The 24,572-nt window shown below is 38.9% G+C and overlaps 1 protein-coding gene across 1 annotated transcript; it reads left to right on the top strand.

The window, feature by feature from the left end:
* The first annotated feature begins 1,235 nt into the window (after window positions 1-1,235).
* On the top strand, window positions 1,236-20,369 carry zbtb10 (zinc finger and BTB domain containing 10). Its single transcript, XM_039680738.2, has 4 exons — window positions 1,236-2,337; window positions 9,730-10,651; window positions 15,903-16,078; window positions 17,541-20,369. Exons 1-4 carry the CDS (start codon window positions 1,681-1,683, stop codon window positions 17,838-17,840), a joined length of 2,055 nt encoding a protein of 684 aa, XP_039536672.2. The 5' UTR covers window positions 1,236-1,680; the 3' UTR covers window positions 17,841-20,369.
* Window positions 20,370-24,572: the final 4,203 nt, after the last annotated feature.

A 24,572-nucleotide genomic window follows, 5' to 3' on the forward strand; every position in this document is an offset into this window, starting at 1 on the left:
ACGGGCACGAAGTCCCACCTGGCGCGCCCCCACGATCATTTATTCTAAATAATTTGTTATGCTAATTACATAACCTTAAATAAACTAGATATGACATATATGTGAAAATAACAATTTTATATTTCTTATTTATGGCAATTCGTTTTAAAAATTGGCTAAATATAAATAAAAAATTGGCTCTTTTCCTCGCAGGTTATTGGTATGTTAACACAAATAATAAAAAAAAATGTGATTTACGTATAATTACAATATTGAGTAGAATCTATTACAAATCATTTTAAATAAATTTGCATAGTAAAATAAAAAAAAAATCTAGAGGTATGTCATTTTTTAATTTTTAAAATTTTGTCTTTTCTCTTTATGAAGAAGAGAAGAACAGTTATAAGTACTTCATGTTCACAGGGTGGGCTCAAATTTACATATTTTCCTTAGAAAAATACTTTCTCAATGAAACTATTTCGCCTTTAATGCAGAGGAAACAGTGCAAGGCGGTTATTGCTGGTTAATAAATCGTCAATTAAGTTGGTAGGCTATTGTAGGAAATTACGCCACCCACTGGGTGACAGGATTTAATAGCCTAATCCAACAGTATATTTTTTACTATGTTTTTATGTTTGTTTCTTTGATGTTTTTTTAACCCCCACATCATAATGCCTATAAAATCCGACTAAAGCGAATGTATATTGCATTATATTGTAAGACCATCTCCGTTTCAGTCCATTTTGTCAACATAGTTTTTACTAAAATAAATGGGGTTCAACTCGATGTCCTTCATCAGTGATTGAATTGCACTTTATTGATTTAAATGCCAATGGACTTCGCTTTGATTTAAGCTACTTGGCACATTTTACTTAATGTAAGCAGAAGTGTAATTAAACTTGACGCTTTTTATTTAGCCTAGTATTTTTTACACGGTGTATTTAAAAAATAATATATATGTGAACGTGTAACAAAAAAATAATAAAAGTCTTTAAATTCCTTTTAATCAAGCTCTATAAGATAATGCAGTAGCCTAACCTATTTGACAAAACGGTATATTGTTAAAGTTTCTGAATTCATCGGAAATCATTCAAATGTATTAAAACAATGGATCAAAAACTAAATTTACAACGATGACATTGATATCGAAAACCCTATCAGTCCATCTCCGTCACCACCTGGTAAAATACACCTATGCACGCGCTCATAATAACGCCTACCACAGCCCACCTGTCCCTATCATCACGACTCGCGCGACAAACATGGGGCGACGTGTTTAATGTCGGGCGTGAAAGGGATACAAGGACTTATTGGTTCGGGACGTGTAGCTCTATAGATGAAAAAGCAAGCGGAAAATGGGTGCAGTCATCGACACAAAAGACCCCTGGCTGTTCGTCGTCACCCCCATCTTGCTTTAACACGAGCCCCCCCTCCTCCTCCTCCTCCTCCCTCTGACCGAGATGCATTGTGGGGGAAGTCGTTGCCATTCGACCTCTGCGGGGCCTGCGCGGACGCAGACAGAACCCTGAAATTCATTATGCCTTTAAAACCCCTATTTATTTCCGCATAACCTACATACTCTCACCAGGAGGCCGGAGCGCAGGAAAACTTCTCATTTCATGCGGAATACCTTATTTAAGAGAGCTGCGATCGTAGTTTTGTTTTGTTGAGAAAGTGTAGATTGTAATTTATTTCAAGAAAATGTCCGGAGAGCGAAGCCGCAGGTCGCTGGCTTTCCGAGGAGGTGGATTAGCCGTCACCGGTGCCAGTGCCGTCGGAGGAGGCAGCAACGGTAACAGCTGTGAGGCCCCGGCTTGTCAAGACCGACATTTAAACGGGAACAGGCCGGATCAAGAGGACGACAGGGATTTAGGGGCGAAAGGACCATCGCTGGGGAAAGTCGAGGGCGGGGGGTCCGTCAGCGACAGCACGGAGCCGGAGGAGGACGAGGACCCGGAAGGGAGCAGTTGGACAGCGGGAAACCATAATGACAAAAGCGCTTTAAACAGCGTAATGGTGAAAACCGAGGGCTGCGAGTGGGAGACCGGTAACGGCGTGAACCGGGAGGACGGTGGCACGGGAGAGGCGGAGGAAACGGCCGCTAGAAAGCCGCTGCTGGAGATGAGACCTCATACGCTGCTGTTGCAGAAACACTCGCTCTTCCAGGACTCCTGGCAGCAAGAGTTTCCCTGGCTCAAATTCAGCCAGGAAACAGGGTTGATGTCTTGCTCCTGGTGCCATAACATCGCCACCAAAAACAGCGACGAGCTGGTAAAAGGCAGTCGGAATTACAAGCGGGCCTTGCTGCTGAGACATCACCTGTCCTCGGAGCACGGCAGGAATGACCCGACCAGACAGGTACGTCTACACTGCGACATAATGGGGACGGGGACACTCGGATAGGCGACGAAGCCGAGTTGGGCTATGCTATTCGTTCTTTACTTTACAAATGGTGATGTGTTTCCGTGTCTTTTGGAGCGGGAATGCTGTTTTCGAAGCTGTTTAGCGAGCTAACAGGTCTGTTAGCAGTAGACTCATGTCGGGGGTAGCAGGTTAGCATGTGCGAGCTAACTGGATTAGCGCTGTCAGTTAGTGAGATGAGCTGAAAGACTCACTACTAGGTGATTTAAATCGGTATTTGTACGGTCATTTGAAGCCTTATAGCAACTGGACCGCCGATTAAAGGTGCAATTCCACTTTTGCTCAAATTCGCCATTTAGGTGATCTTGTGGAATGGAATGTCAGATATCCTTTATTACATAGACCGAAAGAGATTGTGGCTCAATATGTTCTCCTCGTTTGCTTCACTGTTTCCTGGATTGCACTGTAATTATCAACCCTGGTTGTCATGGTAACTAACCTGATTGCCACAGAGGTCACACAATGGGAAGGGCCTGACCCTGCTACCTTTGGGGAGCCGCACCCCTTCCCATCCCCCTCGCTGTAAAAAGTGACCTCTGGCACATCTCACCCTCCCCTTTCAGTACACCTAAATTAGAGGCATTGTGTTAGGTGACTCCCCAAGATCCATAGATAGCGTGTGTCACTTGCTACATTGGGCTGGAGTGAATTATGTCATCTGTAACGACACTGAGGCCACTGCATTGAACAGAATAAGATAAGGGTTGAATAAATCATATCAGCATCTGAGAACCACTTTTGTAAGTAATGTACTCGCTGTAATAGTGAAATAAATGGATGCATTGCATATTATCATTGGTTTTGATCAATATTTTTTTATGCATTTCATTCCGTCTATTATCAAGTCACATATTAATGGCTGTTGCTGCCATCCAGAAAGATGGCGTGTTCCTGGTTTTGCACTGCAGTAGAATCCCTTAGGGTTGCACTGTATGATAATGTCCAGTCAGTCTAATCAGGGTGACACAAAGTGTTTCACTAACTCAATTTATACCCCTCACTAATTAGGAAGGAAAGGAGAGATTACTGCCGCCTCCCTAGCAACAGAGGGGTTAAGACTCTACAGCAGATCTGAACCCTGTTAGGCTTTCCTGTTTGTTCACTTTCAAGTGACCCCTGACAGTCAACCCTTTTTTACAATACTTTTTTTTGTAGTTTCTGCATAATATATGGAGTAAATGTGGTACTACATTTATTACACCGAAGTAGACACCGTGTATTCATGCACTGCTCCGATTCTATATTTAGTTGTTTGTACATATTTTAATTAAAAATTCTGGGACATTATCAGACCTGCAACCTGTTTGTGTTTTGACCTCGATTTGCGACTCTAAAGCTGGTAACACTTTTGTGTTGAATTTTGTTAAGTTAGCCTGCCGAAAAGCAAAAGAGGAAGAGTTTGCGTAATAACTAAACTGCAAAAATGTTTTACAACGCCGACATGACATCTGAGCTATATCAGTGGTCCGTGATCGTACATCATAAGTCAGAATAAATAAAATGGGCAATCAAAAGAAGGCGGGGTTTAACGTTCAACGAAAGCTTAGCGATGACGTATGAACAGTCAAAATGTGTGTCATATAAGAAGTGCAGGAACATTTACTATTTGACAATTGTTTCATGATATAAAAGACCTATTTATATCCAGGGACGCTTCATTTAGCCTATTAAAGTCAGCATGAAATGGAAGTTTCTACTCTTTTGTGACGTGTATCTGAGTGAAACGGCCCAAACAAGAAAGAATGAAGGGCGGAGTTAATTTTGTCCATCTTGAATTGATCGGATCGCTGTGACGTCATGTGGGTGACCGGTTATTCCGCCTTGTGACAGTAAATACATCATCAGTGAAGAGTTGTCGCTGCAAGAGAAAAGAGGAAGTCATTTTGATTAAAGATTATGAAGGAACAAAATAAAATAAATATTTTATATGCACACATAAATCATTCATAATAAATACTGCAATATCCCATAAAAAACAAGAATTGCCCATATAGATTTCATGGTGGGTACTTTTTTATATTTTTATAAATAGGCCTATATTATTCATTTCCAAATAGTTCAAATGCATTAATTTACCGTACATTTTTGGTACTTATAGGGTGGGCTGTATGACAAAATATGATATAGTTTGCTATAGAAATATATCCGCCTAGCTATCACAGGAATGCTTTGCTAAAAAGTTATTTTCAGAGCTCCAGACAAAAAAAAAAATGAATTAAGGAGCCACTAAATAACTGTTTTGTGCCACAAAAGAATAAACGTTTTAATTTTGTCATGTGTTGTCACGTCTGCCCTCCTTTTACAACGTCAGCATTTTCATCCATCTTGTGGATGTCCTGGGAACTAAGATTCGTTTAAAGTAGGAACTGAATTGCTTTTCCAACTTGAGAACTACATACAGTCACAAAGAATTGTTCTTTACACGGAATATCCAGTGTCACAGACCATAATAATGTTCTGTCAGCATCATTTGCACAATGAGTATAGTTTGGTGGCCTCATAATGGATCCTATAAACGTTGCTGTATGTCTTGAGACTTGCACACACCCAATCTATTTTACAACACTTGCATGTTCATTCATTGACACATCTCTGTTGTTTTCTATCTCTCCTAGCTGGCACAGCCATCAGTGTTGTTGCTCGATAGAGAAGCCTGATATTTTGCTTTGAAATGTTTCTTGCGCTGAAAGCTGATCCTTGCTGTGCCCATGTATATGTTTTTCCACATGCAACTTTCCTGCGAGCCGTCTCATTTTTTAGTTCAACACCACAAAGGATGTGATGGGCTACATTTTTGGGCTACACAACATTTTTAATCACAGCATGTAAATTTATATTGTCGCCAGTGGCGATCTCAACGGAAACACTTGCAAATGCGACTGTTTTAGTCGCAGTCTGGAGCCCTGTATTTTACAGAGATTGATGAAGAAACATTTGATAATACTCCTATTTAATATTTATGATATACAGTAGTCAACATTTGAAGTGGATCAAAACCTTTCTTCAAAGTTAATCATGAATTGTTGTATATATATACACACATTTGTGATTCACTTGTGATTTTGTAAATCTCAGGAAATAAAGAGTAGCGTACATGGAGGTCACGAGATTGTGGATGAATAGTATCTGTCTTAAAGTAGACTAATTGGGCGAAACATTAGGATGTCTGCTGTCCGGGGAAAGAAAGGCTGTTCTGATAGGCCACATCCTCCAATAGCCAATTTCATAATTGTGATCTATTATGTTCTTCAGTGCAGTGTCTGTCCGTCATAATGGGCTAAATTTCTTCACTGGTCCATATCAAACTCCCGTAATTGAATTACCTCTAAAGAAGGGTATCTGGGTTGCCTCACTCTCCAGTCTGGACTTCACCCTCAAAGTATTTGGCCCCTCTTCCCGTTATTAGTGAGCTCCAGTGAAGACGAGGGTCTCCGCCCCTGTACTGTCTGCCGCTGTGATATATATGTGTGTATTGGGAGGCTTGTTGTGTTGTTGTGCTGGTGGGGGAGAATTCCCAGGAATTTTGTATCGATGAGCCCTGCTCTTTGTTGGGAGGCCCAGATCCTGGCATTCCCCTCCCACACCTTGGGTCAAGCACACTGCCGTATTGTTCATGCATCTGGATGAGGGGACCAGGCGCTGGCCTCAGGGGCTGGGATGGCTCAGGAAGACTATGCGCAAGGAAAACAAAACCGCCGTCCCTGTTGTCTGAGGCACAATGTCCCCTTAACGTGCCACTTGTGTAGTGTGTTCTCACTGCGGCCCTGGTAGGTGATAAAGGCACGGCTCTCTGTAGCTGAAGGCTATGTGTTTAAATTTTGGGGAGCTATTGTTGGTTTACCCTGAATGGAACATGTTGAAAGTGTACAATGGAATAATGGGTGTTGGCAACTCATTGCCTGAAGAGCTTTAGACGGCTGTCTGTTCAACTGTAGCACAGGAGAACTACAGTGGTATTGGAAGTGGTTGTATAATGTTCCCGTTTCACATCAAAATGAAAGTCTGGGGTGGGAAACCAGAAAGAGAAACCACAGCGAGTTTCGTATTCGACATGTTTAATCGGAAAAGAACCAGTTTCCTTTTTTGTTTGTTTTTGATGCGTCTCATTCTGAATATGTTGTTTAGCTTTTATATACACTCCAAAAGTGCTAGGCTGTTTTAACCCATTTTTTGGTCGAATATGGACAAACTCAGCCATTAAAAAAACATTTTTAACCCAACATTTGGGATTGTCCATATTTGACCCAAATTTGGGTTAAAACAACCCAGCATTTTTTAGAGTAAATCTACACTGTTTAGTAAGAGTTTAGGGTTGATAAGACATGTTTTACATGTTTTTTAAATATGTTTCTTATCCTCACCAAGGCTGAATTTATTTGATTAAAAATATTGTGAAATATTATTACCATTTATAGCAACAGTTTTCTGTTTAAATATGTTTTAAAATGTGATGTATTCCTGTGAATGGCAAAGCTGAATTTTTAACAGCCACTCTTTTTTTAGGATTCTTTAATAAATACAAAAAAAAAATGTTTATAATAAGAACAATATGTGAAATAGAAATCTTTTTTTAACATTCTAAGTGTATTATTGCTCTCACTTTTGATCAATTTAATGCATCCTCGCTGAATAAAAGTATTAATTTCTTTCAAAAAGAAAAAATCTTACTGACCCTAGATTTTTTGAACAGCAAACATCTCAGGGTTTCTCGTAATATCCAGACAGTCGTGAGTGTAAAAAAAAATGGTCTGAGAAACACAATTAGCATCAACTGTATGAGAGGAGATCACAAGTTTGGTATTTATAGATATTGTAAAAGTAATGTGTTTTCCTTTCATTGTACAGTTTGCAAAGTTGGCGTACAAAAGTGGAACGCCAAACGACGTAGTAGACAATAACAATAGCAAACATTCAATTAAGAAAAAGACCACGTCGAATTTCAAACTGTTACCACAGACTCATTTTGACTGATTTTAATGGGGGGAATCCTCAGAAAGCATCTGTTCTTCTCTTGGAGTGCGTTTACACGTGGCACATCTGGAGAAAGGATGAACTGTGTGTGTGCATATATGAGAGAAAGAAATGGAGGTTCATTCTGGACTAGCATGTCCTGACACCCACTCTCAACTGCCACCTCATCTGTCCTCTCACCATAGCTTGGCTTGGCGCACAGTCAGGCTCTCTCTGGATAGACAGAGGCGAACAATAGTGGGGACATTGTGACACCACAAACGAACGTTCATTCTCATCTAACCCCCCCCCCCCCCCCCTCGTGCCTCCACCTCCTCCTCATTCTTCAAACCTGTTCTCCACCAGACCCCTCTGAACTCAATAGTGCTGCCATTTAGGCTATTTAGAATATTTTATTCATTTTAAAGAAATAGTTTTCATCATTTACTCATTAAAATCATTTACTTACCCTCATGCTGTTTTCAAACAGGTTCTCCAAACATGCAAATATCTGCCACATCAAACAAATATTACCGTCCCCAAACTCACACCATTGGTTGAGCCTGTGTTGCACAAAACAATGACACACTCAAGCTTTAAATTTCAATCTGCTCCTCATGCACAACTATAATATGACTTCAGAAGACTTTGATTACAGTGGTGCAGTATTTTTTGATGGTCATTTTGGCAGCTTGACAGTTCCTGATCACTAGACACTACTACTGTTCAGTAGCCTGGGTTTCCTCATTCTGCCTTGCCGCAGCGCAATTTAATTCGCTCTGCTAGGCAGTCTGGATAGATACCATGAACCAAATTTTCCCCTGAAAAAGGGAACCAATCACAGAACGGGGAGGGAGCACAGGCGCATTTGATAGACGTACAGGCGCATTTGATAGACATTTGTAGCACCCAATAATACGGCTCTGGGCGTTCGTAAACCACGCCTCAAATACGAGAAATTGAACGTGTGATTTCCAGACCACGTTTCATTCTCAATGATACGTGGTCTGGCGTTAGCCAGGCTAACAGTTCAGAAGTTTGGTTCAGTAACAATTAGGGATGCACGTTATATCGGCCAGCATATTGGTATCGGCCGAAATGTTAATTTTTAATGTTATCAAAGAAAACGTGGCCGATATATTAAAGCCGATAAATAATTATTCCCTTCAGCTGAGACACTTGTTGAGCACTGTTTATGTTTTTGAATTTCTTGAAATATGATTGATTGAAATCTCTTCAAAAAATGAAAATACGGTTCAGTACAACATGTGCAGCGCAAATCTGTCATATCGGCTATACGACACTATAATGAGAACATCAATATAATTGTGCGCTTGGGACATGGATTTAATTGTGAGACTTTTGTTTTTGTAATCAGGCTCTCAAAATTAGATACAAATTTGGATTTAAATCGGCTTTCAAATATAAAGAATTATCGGTTATCGGCCAAGGGTGCGTCCCTTGTAACAATTATAATAATTCAACCATTACACGTTTGTTACAAAAGTGTCTATTTCAAATAATTCTATTTATGAAAAATTACGAAAAAAAAATCGTAAAGACAAGTGCAGTGTGGAAGAAAACTTTGAAAAATGATATTTTGTGCTGAAATGAATCATACAGGTGAACATGAGAGGGAGTTGTTCCAGCTCTGATTTTGTAAGTCCAGTTGTGCTCTAGTGTGCAATGGAATTGTAAGTGCTTTCTTCACAAAGCTTCAGTGTAGCACTAAGCACTAGTGAACAATGAGCCTGGAGGAAAGGACTGGCTTTGTGTGGAGAAATGGGGTTGCTCTCTCTCTCTCTCTTATTCGCTCGCTGACTACTGGCTTGCTGTAGCTGGATCAGGCTACAGTAATAACCCCATCTACCAGGACAAGCCCAGCAGTGTGGAGGAGGGGGCTTGGAAGGCCTCCGCCCTGAGAAATAGATTTAATCTGAATTGCTCCTGCAAAAAAAAAAAAAAAACAGCTGTGTGGTAGGAGGGGGAAAATGTAGGGTGATATAAACTTCAGCATGGATTAGGACATCTGCTTTGCAGTTCAGAAATATATTGTGTAGAATCACTCCCATTGGTAGGTACCAGCCGGCTCTCTCTCTTTCTCTTTCTCTCTTAATTGTGAGAGCAGATGATGGAGATTGATGGTGGGGTGGGATAATGGCCAAATATTTTTCATCTTAAAGCGCATTAACAAGGGCACAAAGCGTGCATCCTGTAAGCGGGGGGTTTACCAGTGCTATAGTTCCCACAGTATTGCAGGTTTCCAGCCTGTTAAACCAGTTCTATTGTCGGAGTTGTCACTGTACACCTGCCCTCCACTTTGTGTTTACACTATAGACTAATGCTGATTGTCATTTTTGTTTGTTGTCACTCCACTAGGAGATGGAAAGGCCTGAGGACGTGGAGAGCCCAGAGGTGGAGGACTACAGGAACAAGCCCAATGAGAACTCGTACTGCTACCAGCTTCTGCAGGAGCTGGACAAGCAACGCAAGAGCGGCATCCTCTGCGACGTCAACATCATGGTGTGCGGCCAGATGTTCAGGGCACACAAGAACATCCTGGTCGCCGGGAGCCGCTACTTCAAGACCCTCTACTGCCTGACGAAGAACGAGAGCTGTGACCAAACTACGATCACGCACCTGGATGTGGCGGCCGTGCAGGGCTTTTCCGTCATCCTGGACTTCCTCTATTCCGGCAACCTCTTTCTGACCAGCCAGAATGCAATCGAGGTGATGTCCGTGGCGAGTTACCTCCAGATGACCGAGGTGGTCCAGTCCTGTCGCGCCTTCATCAAAGATGCCCTTAACATAAGCATCAAGCAGGAAGCCCCTGACTCCGTGGTGGTCAACTACAACAAGCGTCGGACAGTGGCGAAAGACTGCCATGGTGCCGACAAGAAGCCCAGCAACTTCTGGGCCACCAGCATCCTGTCCAAGTTGTCCATCAAGGCCAGTGGACACGTGAAGGATGAGCCCAGCGACGTAGAGGTGTCCGGGGGAGAAGGTTGCCCATTGGGAAGCTCCAGTTGGGGAGGAGAGAACTCGTCAGAGTCCACGGAGATGGAGCCACAGGGTCCGGGGCCAGTGTTCATCTGGAACGCTCCAGATCCCGGCACTGGGGTAGCCATCAAGAGGGAGGAGCGTCCTGAGCCGGGCAGCAGGAAACGGAAAAAACAGGCCGCCAAGCGCTTCGTCTACAACATCCCACCTGAGCCGGAAGAGGGTTTCGACGAGGGCATGTTCATCCAACCATCTGCCTCCTACACCAGAGAGGACTTCTCTTACCTCTCAGAGAATGCTGGTACGTTACCCATCATGCCCTTTTCTCCTGTTCAGGCACCTCAATGGCTCTTCAAGCCAAGTCAAATTCAAATCATCAGTCACAAATACACACACAAAAAAAAAATTGTTTCCTTTGCTGGAAGTGTCTATTGAGGTCTTTCAGGTCAAGGGAGTTTGGTTATTTGAATAATGTTGACGCCCTATCGTGTAGAATCATCAGCACACCGGATTGTCATGTATGACAATAGTGTTTTTGACACCCTCTCACACACTCGCACACAAAGGCCAGTATGCATTTCTGTAATGCCTTTGGTAATGGTATAATCACTGTTTATCAAAGGCTGAATACACAGCCTTGAGGAAGAGCTCATGCCTTTTTCCAAATAGCACGTTATCATACTACTAGAATTTGATATGCAGAGTACATACTGTGCAAATTTTCAAAATGCAGATAATTTACGATCTACTATTTCAACAAATTTCCAAACAAAGTTGATTGCTTGTTTCTGGGGATGCGATTAGATCTACGTTAATTTGAATATGGTTATGGTCTAACATTTTGTGTACTCTATTTAAAAAAGCGTTTCATATACAGTATGCAATTTTGATTGGCATGATACAAAACTGTATACTACTAGGACAAAAAAAAATGTTCACTGGTATTGCTATGAATGGGAGAAAGTGCAACAAGCAGCAATATGGTGGAATAAGACCTGCCCAATTGGCCAGTTGGTAAAGTTGTTGCATCACTGCTGCTTTCAAGCTTCGGTTCCCATAGAAACAGTCAGTGTACTGAAACCCATGCTTAGGACTGGCCAATCAAACTGAAATGTACAAATTTTTAATGCTATTTCAGCATGAGACACATGTTATTTAAATGTGAGTTTGGCAAGCACTTTGTTGTCAGTGTTTTCCATTCAAGTAGATGGTCTTGAGTGATATCACTTTCAGGAGGCGGTGCAAATGCAGCCACCAAGTGAACAGATTTTCAGGGACTTTGGCCTGATGTAGTAGATTACTTGTAGTAGAAACAGACCTTGAATCAATCTCTTTCAGTTTTACTGTGCCTTAGAGTACAGTCTTGATAAATTATGAATACTAGAATTAATATGTCACTGAGATGACTTTATTTCTGCTGACCTCATCAAGGCTGCTTAAGTTTCAACCAATGGGTGTCGGCAATGTTCAACACATTTACTTCATTTAAAGTCGGATATGAAACACCCACATTTCACGTTCCAAAAAATTCCCATCCTACATTTTTGTTTCAGCTCACTGACTATAGCTTTTGATTTTTTTTTTTCCTTGGTGTTGTAATTGTAAAGTTTTTTTTGAAGAATTCCAGAGTTCCTTCTAAAAAAAAAAACACTTAGATGATGTTCAAAACATAAGCTTGATTTGCTGTCACTTCCTTTCCTTTGAAGAAGAAATATCTCTTGTGATTCTAAAGCACATTCTTACACACGCCTCAACCTTCATCTATGGCAGGCAGCCAGCCAAGGTCTCACATTATGTTTGCTTCTCCTCAGATCCTAGTAGCTCAGGGCCACAAGACCATCTTCCCTTTTTTAATTAGAGTGACCAGTCCGTTATGAAGGGAGTCGACCCTCCCTCCACCTCATACCACAAAAACCTGTGTAATCTCCAGTCTGCTGAGCTGTCATGCTCTATGTCATGCTCAAACTCTCTGCCCCCATTAAGCAGAGCAGCGTATGGTATAGTATCATGTCTTAAGTGACGCGGTTCTGAGGAGAGGCTTTCTCTCCCCGTTGTCGACTCCTCTAATGCAGGATAATGAAGTAAAGCAGAGGAAACGTTACCCTCAGGCTTCCTAAACACTCTAAAATGCACTTAGCTCGTATTCCCGGGGGCACTTGAATGTGCAGAGCTGACGGCTCACACCTGAAAGACGTGTGTGTGTGTGTTGGTGTGTTTGTCTAAACAATGCCTACATGTGTGCTTACGTACTCGTCTGTGTACTTGCGTCCATGTTGACTGCCCACTTTCTTTTTCACACGTTTCACACATTTTTCTTGTGAGGATATTTTGCTTATTGCTTGATGCCTATCAATTACCATATATACACACACTACAAAACATGTTACTTTTATTATAATTGTATTGTAAATACTAAATATTATGGGTAGCTTCATCCACTGAGAAATCAAGAACCTTCCATGCGTGTATGCACATAGCTCTATATTAAACATCAAATTATTGGCTGTAGCTGTCACGCAGTGTTTTAATATATATATATATATATATATATACACAAATATGTGTGTATATATGTGTGTATATATATATATATATATATATATATATATATATACATATACATATATATACAGTGGTATGAATAAGTTTTGGCACCCATGCTAAAGTTGCCTAAAGGAATAAAAAATCTTCTTTTGGATATTGATCTTAATGCCTAAATTAGAAAAATGAGGAAAACTCCAACCTTTAAGGACACCAATTTTCTTTGTGAATGAATAATGTATAAATAAATAAATGTTTTTCCTTAAAATACAGGGTGCATAAGTCAGGGCACCCCTATGTTAAATTCCCATAGAGTCAAGCAGATTTTTATTTTTAAAAGCCAGTTATTTCATGGATCCAGGATAATATGCATCCTGATAAAGTTCCCTTGGCCTTTGGAATTAAAATAGACCCACACCATCACACACCTTCCGCCACACCTAGAGATTGGCATGGGGTACTTTCCATAAGATCATCTTTCAATGCAAATCAAACCAGCTATTAGGTTAACTGAAGTAAAACCATGCCAATCTCTAGGTGTGGTGGAAGGTGTGTGATGATGTGGGTCTATTTTAATTCCAAAGGCCAAGGGAACTTTATCAGGATGCATATTATCCTGGATCCATGAAATAACTGGCTTTTAAAAATAAAAATCTGCCTGACTCTATGGGAATTTAACATAGGGGTGCCCTGACTTATGCACCCTGTATTTTAAGGAAAAACAGTTATTTAGTTATGATGCATTATTAATAATTCACAAAGAAAATTGGTGTCCTTAAAGTTTGGAGTTTTCCTCATTTTTCTAATTAAGGCATTAAGATTAATATCCAAAAGATTTTTTTTTATTCCTCTTTTTAGGCAACTTTAGCATGGGTGCCAAAACTTATTCATACCACTGTATATATGTATATACATATATATATATATATATATGTGTGTGTGCGTGTGTGTATACATATATATATATATATATATATATATATATATATATATATATGTATATATGTATGTATGTATGCATGTATGTATGTATATATATATATATATATATATATATATTATTAACAATTCATATTTTGAATTAGCCTTTTTTTTCTTTAAAAGTTAAAGTTATTTTTGTATTTTCAAAATCTAAATCGGTTAACTAATAAAGGAGTTTTAAAAGTTTTCATGTAGCTTTCATGTTTTAAAAATGCTATCATGTAGCATTTTCACTTTCGGTGTAGACAGGCAATTTTAATGTTTTTGACTTTTCATGTTGTGCCTGAATGTGCCCTGTCTGTTCTCTCAGACATCACACAACAGGATCCGTCACCATAAATGCTTGAGTCCTTTCCAAATAGGACGGTTGAATTGTTGATTTGCGGTAGTGACACACACCCACATACACACGCACTACCCCCGTCCGATTCCCTCTTCTGAGGTGCAGCGCTGCCATGGTCCGTCCCGCCCTAATCCTGCTAATGCAGCCCAACTATCTCTGCCATTCCAAATATTGACCCAGGCAGAGTAGACCCACTGCAGAGGTACTCACAATGGGATCTGATGGCTTTGGCCCGCCAGCCTGCTAATCCACAGTGTGTAAGATGATCCACTGTTAGGGCTTCACCCATTTATTTACACATCATATCGCCTTCACACACCCACACAGACACACATTTACAGTTGCTGCCTTACGCAAAGTTGGGATCTTTACAAATAGCCACACATATAGTGATGTGAAATGAAGGATTTATCCCTGATGCGTTACAGTGAGAGTGAACAACTGGAAAGTACAGCAACATCAAAATACCTCCCTAAAATGTTGCAAACGCTAACATTAGTACTCAAAGAGGGGTATTGTACTCAAATGGGATTATTTAGTTAATGCTAATGCACTTGCTTACTTGCATTATAGTTATATGCTCCTCTGAAAACAACAATGTGTAGTTACTAGCTAGAAGCTTTTGCATTCATGTCATTGCGTAATTGAGTGTATTTTGGGCCTTTTCGAGCCTGTGGGTGCTTCATTAGAGGGTTGGGATCAGTCTTGGCAAATAAAGGGTGGGGTTGGTTAAAACTTTGAGCCCATTCACCACCAATCTCTAAATTGTGGCATAGCATGTCTCATTCAGCATACTGTAAGAATCTCAGTGAGGAGAGTGGCCATTTTCACAATCTTTGAGCAGTCTCATGACTTAGGGCTGGCCATTGAGATTCCAGGTTAATCGTTAACCATTTTAAGTACCGACAAGCCCATAGTAACAGATTGAACTTTAATTTTGAGCCCGTCGACACAAATGAGCAGCACAGCTGCTGTCGGGCCTCCTTCAGTCCGCAAGGTGGTGTTTAGAGCCTCGATTGAATTCCCAGGTGATCTGGCTCTCATCACTCCCTTGGCAACCTGCTTGACGACCCTTTTGTTTTGCTAATTTTGGCTCAAACAAAGCTGGATCCCACCCCCCAAATACCACGTTGTACAGAAAGCTCTAGTCTAATTGTCACGAGGCAGCGCTCCCAAGAGAACTTGAGTGTTGGGATGAGTGTTTTCAGCAGCAAAATGCAGAAATTGCAATTCCGACTATACAGTGAGTCTCTTGCAGATAAACGATCAGACTTTTTAGGCAATTTCGTTTTGAGGAAAGGAATGGTGACCAGAAGGAAAGAGCTCTTGCTTATTATACAGCTTGTTTATCAGTAGAAAATTGCATTAGACTAATATAGTTACGGCCTCTGGCATGAGGTTTCCATGGCAACTGGCACACTTTCACAGTGTGTTTTTTTATTCGTTTGCTAGAGTGACACATGAAGGTACATGCAGACACATCACTTACATGCACTAATTTTCTCTCTCAGCCACAAAGCAACTTTTTGCATGTCGCAACTGACAATTAGAGCTGAAAATGCAAATGAAGACAATTGTGTCTTTGACGAGACAACCTACACCTGCTGCCAAATCTCTTTCTGGATTGTCTATATCTCAGAAACCGGTGTGAAAAGTGCTGACAATCTGTTTGTCTGGTTTCTCCTAGGTGAAGCGCCTGAAAATTCCCTTAATAAGCTGAAGTGTCCCCACTGTAACTACATTGCCAAGCACCGGCGAACACTAAAGAGGCACCTGATCATCCACTCGGGCGTGCGTTCTTTCAGCTGTGACATCTGCGGAAAGCTGTTCACTCGCAGAGAACACGTCAAGAGACATTCCCTGGTAAGACACAAACATTAAGTCTTGTATGCGGGTGAATCTCACAGAAACATTTTACCCTAACATCTAAAGAATGATTCTTTTGATGCAAAACAAAGCCTTTCCTTAGTTATTTGATTAACATTAAAAACAGAGACTACATGGATGACGGGTCCAATATACTGACACTGTACACGTTTACTTTCTCATACCTTTACGTTCACTTAAGACATATCTGACTTTGTTTACTTGGATATTCGCTATTTTTTTTTTTTTTACATAATTTTGAAACATGCCAGGCTGTCATACAAAAAATTACAAAACCCAAACAAAAACATGAGATCCAACAAAATATTAAAAACGGATTACTTTGTTGTCTTTTTTTCTGTGAGACTTTTTTTTGTAATACATTCTTTTGCTTAGTAAATTAAAACCTTTATAATATATATAAATTTAATAAAAATATATATATATATATTTTAGGGCTGTCAGTTAAACGTGTTATTAACCCATTTTAACGCCGTCAATTTTTTTATCACGCAATTAACAGTCTTTTTGTCGAAGCAAACTTTGAAAAATGGATGCCAATAAGATTCTGAATTGAAATTTTACTTTTAAAAGTTGCCAAATTCCATCGACAAGACCAAAGTTATCTGTGTGTGTTTTGTCGTTGTGAACTGAGCCATCATCATCACCGCACGTCCAGTCTGAAATACCACTTGATGATGGCCACACACACACACACAGCTGATGCGACTTCTCCGCCCCCTCGTCAATACTAGGACCTCGTCAGTATTTCTTTCACCCTTTTATTGATGGACAGTGTTACATTTTGTGAGAGATTATTTGCTCCAAGTGAGAATGTTAGTGTGAAATTGAACGCAGTACTGTATATCCCGACGTTGTTTTAAAAAATAAAAAATAAAAATAAAAATTGCACAAAGCAAGCCAATCCACTTTTCCATGTTGATAAGAGCATTAAATTGAGAAAAGATAATGGGACAAAAAGAAATCAAGAGACATTTAGAACAGATTAAAATGTGCAATTAATAGTGAGTTAACCATGACATTAATGCAATTAATGTCATAGTTAACTCGCGATTAATTGCACATTTTATTTTAATCGTTTGACAGCACTAATATATATATATATATATATATATATATATATATTAGGGTTGTCGGTTGTTTTCAATAAAAAAAAAAACATTTGCACAAAGCAAGCCAATCCACATTCCCATATTGATAAGAGCATTAAAATGAGAAAAAATAATGGGACAAAAATAAATCAAGAGACATTTAGAATAGATGGAAAATGTGCGATTAAATGTGATTAATCACGAGTTAACTATGACATTAATGCGATTTAAACATTTCAGTCTTTGACTGCACTAATATATATATATATATATATATATATATATCGTTTTTTTACCCACAGACTGATCTCAAAATACTCAATAATGTTCATGACATTCATTTGCAGGTTCACAAAAAGGATAAGAAATACAAATGCATGGTATGCAAGAAGATCTTCATGCTGGCGGCCAGCGTGGGCATACGGCACGGTTCCCGACGCTATGGCGTGTGTGTGGAGTGCGCAGACTCCCACCAAGGCACACAGGAGGGTCTGGAGGGCATGCAGGACCTGGAATTCCCACGCGACGAAGACTTTGATGAGGCTGTAGAGGTAGACGAGGACATGGAGGCGGAAGAGGGGGAGCCCAATGAGATTGACCAATCCAACTGCAAGGGTGATGCGGGTGCCATCCCCGAGAAGAACTAATTTAGACATAACCTGGTAGAGAAACAAATCAAATGCAAAGAAAAAAATAGCTGGGAAACAATCAACTATTCCAAAGTGCTATCAAACCTCTGTTGCACGTCGAGTTATGTCAAAGATATATAGCTTTGTTAGAGAGGGACTCCAATATTTAAAGATTGTCTATGTGTCAGAGACTGGGCCGTGTGCCCGTCAGAGAAAGAGGTATAATGATATATAACGAAAAAATCAGGTTTTTCTGTGATGTATTTTTTTTTCTTTTGTAGGGGATGAGGATGTACAGCGTTTTTGAGTTATAACAGGCCAATCATATTAAAAGAAATATTAATTATTTAATTTATGAAGAAAGATATTATGGTCTTATGAAAAAGATAGAATTAGATTTTTTTTTTTTTTTTTATGTACATCTGCTTATTTCCAGTTCATAACTGCGCTTCCTGACAGACCTGATCATATATTGCTCCGAGGAGGATCTCGACGACGAGCATTATAGAAATTCCGCCTACAGGAAGATTTGTTTTTGTGTGTGTGTGTATGTGCTTTCCTTTCTAGTTAAATGTTGTCATGAAATTTTTATGAAATATATAAATATATATATATTTTCCTTTTCCCTGCACAAATCTTGGAACCAAAAATCTGTTTTGTGACTCTAATTGACCACAGCCATATTTATGATTAGCTTATACAGGGCTGTTAGATCGTGCCAAGCAGAACGCACACCAAGATTGTTTGCAGGACACAAAACTACTGAAAATGCTGAGAGAACGTAAAGCAGAGAAATATAAGAAAAAAACAGAAAAAGAGAAAATGATAACATATAAGGGGAATATATTATTGCTAGCTTTATTTGAATCACAGCATCACAGTAACACTTTATAAAGCATTTTGACATTCACTTAAAGCTTGAATTTTGCCAAATGGTGGAAACGTTTGGTGCTGTAACGCTTTTGTTTTTATTCTTATTTTTAAAATACTGGACCTACAAGCTGTATATGATGTTAATAATCGTAAAGCCTACTCAACTCAGTTATACTAATCAGCTTTGTATTTTACACTGTTGTGCTAAGGAGCCTATCAGGTATGCTTTTCTGTTTTTAACGTCTTTTCTATTAAATGCACATGCATACATACACACACATACCATTTGTTGTTAAAACTACTGGCAGTACTTGTACAGATGGAACGACCTGATGTTCTTGAGTTGGTTAGTGGTACTGAGCTTACTTTAAATCACTTGAACGACCTGTGTACCGTTTTTGAAGAAAGCAGATGGAAAGAGGTGCTTAGCCACAGACTCCCGAACTTGGTTTTGGTCCCCCTTAACATTTGCGATCATTTCGGTTTCGTTTTTATTTGGACTTTGTTATGTGTCTGCTGAGTGGAAAACACTTTGCTTGTGCTGACGTAGAACGGAAGGTCTATGAAAACGCATAGACGGGCACTTACCGTACTACGTTCTGTTATTTCTTATTTCCCCAAAGCCGGTCTGGATGGAAATAAATTAAAACTGTTGTGTTTTATTCCATGCAGAGCTTTTCTCTTTTTTTTTTCTTTTGACATTTCATTATTTAATGCTATATGTGTATTGACTCCAAAATGCAATCAAGACTGTTAATTTTTATTGTCCTACCAAAATCGTTGTTTAAGAAAATGTACAAGAAATCCAGGTAAATATTTAGTGTAGATCCTTGCTTGTGTATGTTGTCAAATTTAAATGTTTTATTCTAAAATCAATCATTCACTTTACCCTTAGATGCATATATTGTTTTATTTGTCCTTCCTTTTGAGGTTATTTTGTTTTTGTTCATCCATTGTGTTTTTTTTTTTTAATTATTATTTTATTTCGCTTTAAGCACATGTTTTTTAAGAAATATTGTTTGTGGGTTAAATGCTAGGAGCAGGAGTTTCTGTTCATATGCAGTGGATATATTGAAGTGCTATACTGATACAGAAATCGTCTATCTTTCCCTTTACTCGAGATGAAAGTGTATTTTAAAAGCTGTATAGAAGATCCTGTTTGTATTACTTACCTTCAGATCACTGTGGGGGGGATATTATATAGATATTTAATTATTGTTTGAATTAAATGATGGCAACACCGCTGCAGTTAACCGGTTTAAAACCTCAGCCTGGCTTTCACTGTTCTCACCGACCTGATCTCTCTATGTTCACGTGCACGTTCACCATCATGTTAGGTTATACTTTTTCTTGTTTTGTCTGTGTATCTGTTCAAATCACATTAATGTACTCCTTAGACTTAATGCTGTATATGGAGTTAACAGACAAAAAAGAAAAAAAAACACTACAGATGAAGGTTTTTTCAGCTGTATTTTATAAAAGCTGTTTCAAAGATGTATTTTTCAACTCTTACAGTGATGCAAATGGGGCCACTGGCTCACCTCAAACACAAATCAAATCAGGTTATTCTTTTTATGTTTTTTTCAAGAATTTAAATGAATACGTTTTCCTTCTCTTTCAATTGTACTACTGTTCCTCTATTATAAATTTTAAAATAAAACTTTGATATTTCTTTGTGCTGTACTGTCTTATTGCACCAATCAAAGGAAGTTATGAGGGTGCTCAAGGGTCATATCTTGTAATTGTATGTATACTTGTCAACGTTGACCTACAAATTTAATACAATCAGGTGGATATGCGCATTTCTAATGCAGTTTATTTGGATTTTACACTGTTGAATAAACAGAAAACGCTCCAAATAAAAACTCAAATCCACAATATTTAGTAGTCTACAGTGGCATGTACATGTAGGTTACAGTACAAATCTTTAATTGTATGCGTTTTGTAATTTGTATTTAATGATATATGTTTTTTTTTTCCTGCACTTTGACCCTCTAATCTCAACATCCTCTAAACGTACATGAACCAAACTTTTCTAAAAAGTTTCTCAATTATCTTTATGAAAGTTGTTTTAGATTTACTTCCTAATTTATCAAGCAAATGTTGTAATGGCATAACTCCCAAGGTCTCAGGATTCCAGAACGTTCCACTTTAGGATAAAACAGGGCTGATGAGACGTGATGTCATACCTCGTGCTGTTATTACTTCTGTATCTCACTGCACTGCCGCCTTGTGGCCATTCCCCGATATCGTACTTTACGGTAAATTAATTTTTTAGGGTTTGACGTTTTATTTATTAACTTGCTTAGTTAATTTAGGACATGCAGTGGTCAAATAAGTCCATAAAACATGAGCAGTGTAAAATTATAAGTGATCTATGGGCTTGATACGGCTTTTTTTTTTTTTTTACAGTGGATGCCATTGAAAACACGGTAAGTTGTTGGTTGTTCCTCACAGTCTAACTAGCTTTCATACTGTCATTGCGCTGCTTTGAATAAGGTCTACATGGGTTAGTTACAGTTAGAAGGGTAGTAGAGTGCCAGTTGTTATGACAGTTTCACATTCAGTGTTTTTTTCGCTGCTAAAGACATAACCTACTGTAACTGTTAAGTCTACCGGTTACTTCAATTTATTTTACTATGGTTAGGTGGAATTTTGGTAGGTGTAGCTTTAAATAAGTCGTCGAAACTGTATGATGACAACTTATATGGCGATATATATGGACATTTTAAAGTTTCATAGAGTCCCTTCTAGACCCGCTTTCGTCCAGTGTCCACTAGATGGCAGACAATTACTTTCTCGTCGACGTCTATCAGAAAGTCCACGGTTGACAGTTGATGATTTTCTCTTGATCAAAATTCTGACAGTATCATCCAGTAGGCCTACCTCTAAAACCACCTGTACTCAAAAAAACAAAACAAAAAATCAATAAAATCACTATCTATTAGCTATGTCGTCAACAAACTATTATAAAATCAGACTATGGTCAACCTTCAAACTGAAACTTAAAACTCTTTTCATATTTGACCTGCGACAAGGTGCTAAATCACACAAGTGAGTTACACACAAGTATAGTTTTGAAAATATTAATTACTTATGGTTTCTGAGACAACCAATTAAGATGATTAATGATAGGGCCTACATTGTTTCTTGATTTTACTTTTCTTTCTTTTTTTCACTGTGTTCAGTGTTATACATTCTGTACATATATCTATTTTCTTCATTTGAAAGGTAAATAGTTTGTGCGGCCTAAAATCCAACAGTTTAAAATATATATAAATATAGATATATGTGTAAGTGTGTTTGTTTGGCCAAGTTCATTCATCTGAGGGAATGTTTGTGTATGCGTGTGTGTTTGTTTATGCACGGTGTGAGTGCAAGAGGGAGAGAGAAAGAGTGTGTGTGCTCTGTTCAAACATGCCCCTGGGCAGCCACACACTGGCTCATTCTGCTGGCTGTGTGAGAATGGATGGCTGCTTTTGTGTGGGTGTCTGTCAGTGCTGTTGTGTGAAGCTGGCCCCATTGTGCCCGACCACTGTCCCTTATTGACACAGGACCTTCTTTTTGCCTGTTCCCATGCTCCGACCCTCTGGCTTGGCCCATCAGCGCCTGAAACCGGATCCACTGCGCAGCATTGCGTTCTCTCTCTCTCTCTCTCTCTCTCTCTCTCTCTCTCTCTCTCTCTCTCTCTCTCTCTCTCTCTCTCTCTCCTGGTACTATTGTCTGCTTTCCTATTTCATTCTAAAGTGTGGTTGGGCAAATTAAAGAGCAGCAGGTAATGGTGCGGTCATATGTTGACGGTGGCCTGCGGCGGCCGTTTATTGAGGCCAGGACTGAATGCTTGTGGTCGGTTTCCCTCTCTTTTGTGTCTCCTGTTGCATGCGGTTGTGTCCTCTGTGACGGCATAGTTTCACAAGAGCCGATGAGGTCAGATAGAGGACGGGACTGAGATTGAGGCAGTTTTTAAAGTATGTGAGGAGATTATTGCCCTGGACCTCCCATGGCGTATGAGGCAGGTGGGATGGATTGCAGGTGTTAACTTGAAGAACAATATCACCTGGAGGCTCATATGTGTTGGGGTTTTTGTGACTTCAGGTGTTATGCACTATGCATATTCTGTGTGTAAAAAAATAAAGAATATACATTCTCTCTTAGTCATTAAGGTTCACTGCTTCCAGTAGTGTCGCTCTTATTACTCATGGTTAGAATTACCTGTTTGGATGTGTCAGGTAACCTTGAGGACAAATGTCAGCTTTTAACCTGATCTAACCTTTAGTTTTGTTGGTGTAACTTAATGTATTTAGGTTGGTTTAGTGAAGTTAGATAATATTTTGACTTGGAGAAGAAAATCTGTTATTTAGATCATAGCACAAAAATTATAAAGCACCTTTTTTAGGTTAACATTTTCATGAGTTGAAAATATACTAAATAAAATTTATCTAAAGTTTATATAATAGAATTGTAAAATAAATGATTAATGACGGAATCAAATATTAGCTTACACCAATTAAAGAAATTTTAAGGGTCAGAAATGAAAGAAACATGATTTAGGCCTACATTTTTTTTGTTGGGATTTATGCAATCTTAACGTTTGAATGTTATCGATTTTCCACCATATTTTTCTTAGACTCACGCCATATAATTCTTAGACTTATAATTAAACTGTGTACCGCCTACTTGAAACTGAAATTTACACAGTAATAAGCAATTTAGAAATTCTGAGATATACTAAGTCATAACTATGAGATAAAAGTCTTAATTATGACCAAATTTAAGAGATAAAAATGTATAATTGCTGTAAAAATAAGTTTTGTCATAAGTTTAACTAATAAATAACTTTATTATCTAATAATAATGGATAAATAATTGTGACATTGTGTCCTATGACCATGACTTATACGTCAACTATTTAACTATGTATGCTATATTATAACTGTCATCATTTTGATTTACCAAAGCATATTTTTTAATGTGGCAGAAATACGCTTCCATATCACTGTAAAAAAATATTTTCAAGAGTTGTTTTCACAGCATTTTTTTTTTGTCAAATCAACTTAAATAATTTATGTAGTTGAGATAACTTGTTATTTTGAGTTTCTGATGATTAAATCAATCTCCTTTATTGTTTCAACTCACTTTTTCCAGTTCAATCAGCTTAAAATTTTAAGGCAACCAAGTTACTAAATTTTTTTAAGTTAAGTCAACAATATTTTTTTTACAGTGAACCGAGTGAATTATTGCTTCACTGCAATATCACTTCCATGTTGAGGAATCAAGAAAGCTGCTATGTTTCATTTCTCTTCCACTGACTATGCTGCTTTTGTGAGAATAGATGTGAGAGATCTGTGCGTTATTGATTCGTTTGGGAGGAATTTCTTGGCCTGTGTCACAAAAGCCGCTTTCGGTTCACACGCTGAAAGGATGTTCAGTATTGTGAATCACGGGGGTCAGTTTTGAAGAGCCAGTCGCTTCCCTGCCCTGGCACACTGGGGGCATTAGCATGTGAAAAAGGAGGAAATAAAGTTGTCAAGTTCGCTCGGTCCACACCGCCTTCCCCCTCCCCCCCTTTATTGCAGCCCTGTTTTCCCTACTCAACATGAAGTCAAGCACAGGAGTGATGTCTGACACTTCACACACACACACACACTTGTGCCTGCATTCATCACATAAACACACATATATAAACACAAATCAGTCCAGTGTGCTATAAGACTGTTTATATATAAACACAAATGCCCACAGTGCTATAAGACTGTTTGATGCCAAATTTGACCTCCAAATATGACAAAATATGTGTGTGAGTTTGTACCATATTAACGGAGAAATATTGTTGACAGGTTTTTAACCCATCATAGTGAACTGTTATGTGTAAACCTG

This window comes from Pimephales promelas, chromosome 18, assembly GCF_988280905.1.
Source record: "Pimephales promelas chromosome 18, fPimPro1.hap1.1, whole genome shotgun sequence".
Classification (NCBI taxonomy): domain Eukaryota; kingdom Metazoa; phylum Chordata; class Actinopteri; order Cypriniformes; family Leuciscidae; genus Pimephales; species Pimephales promelas.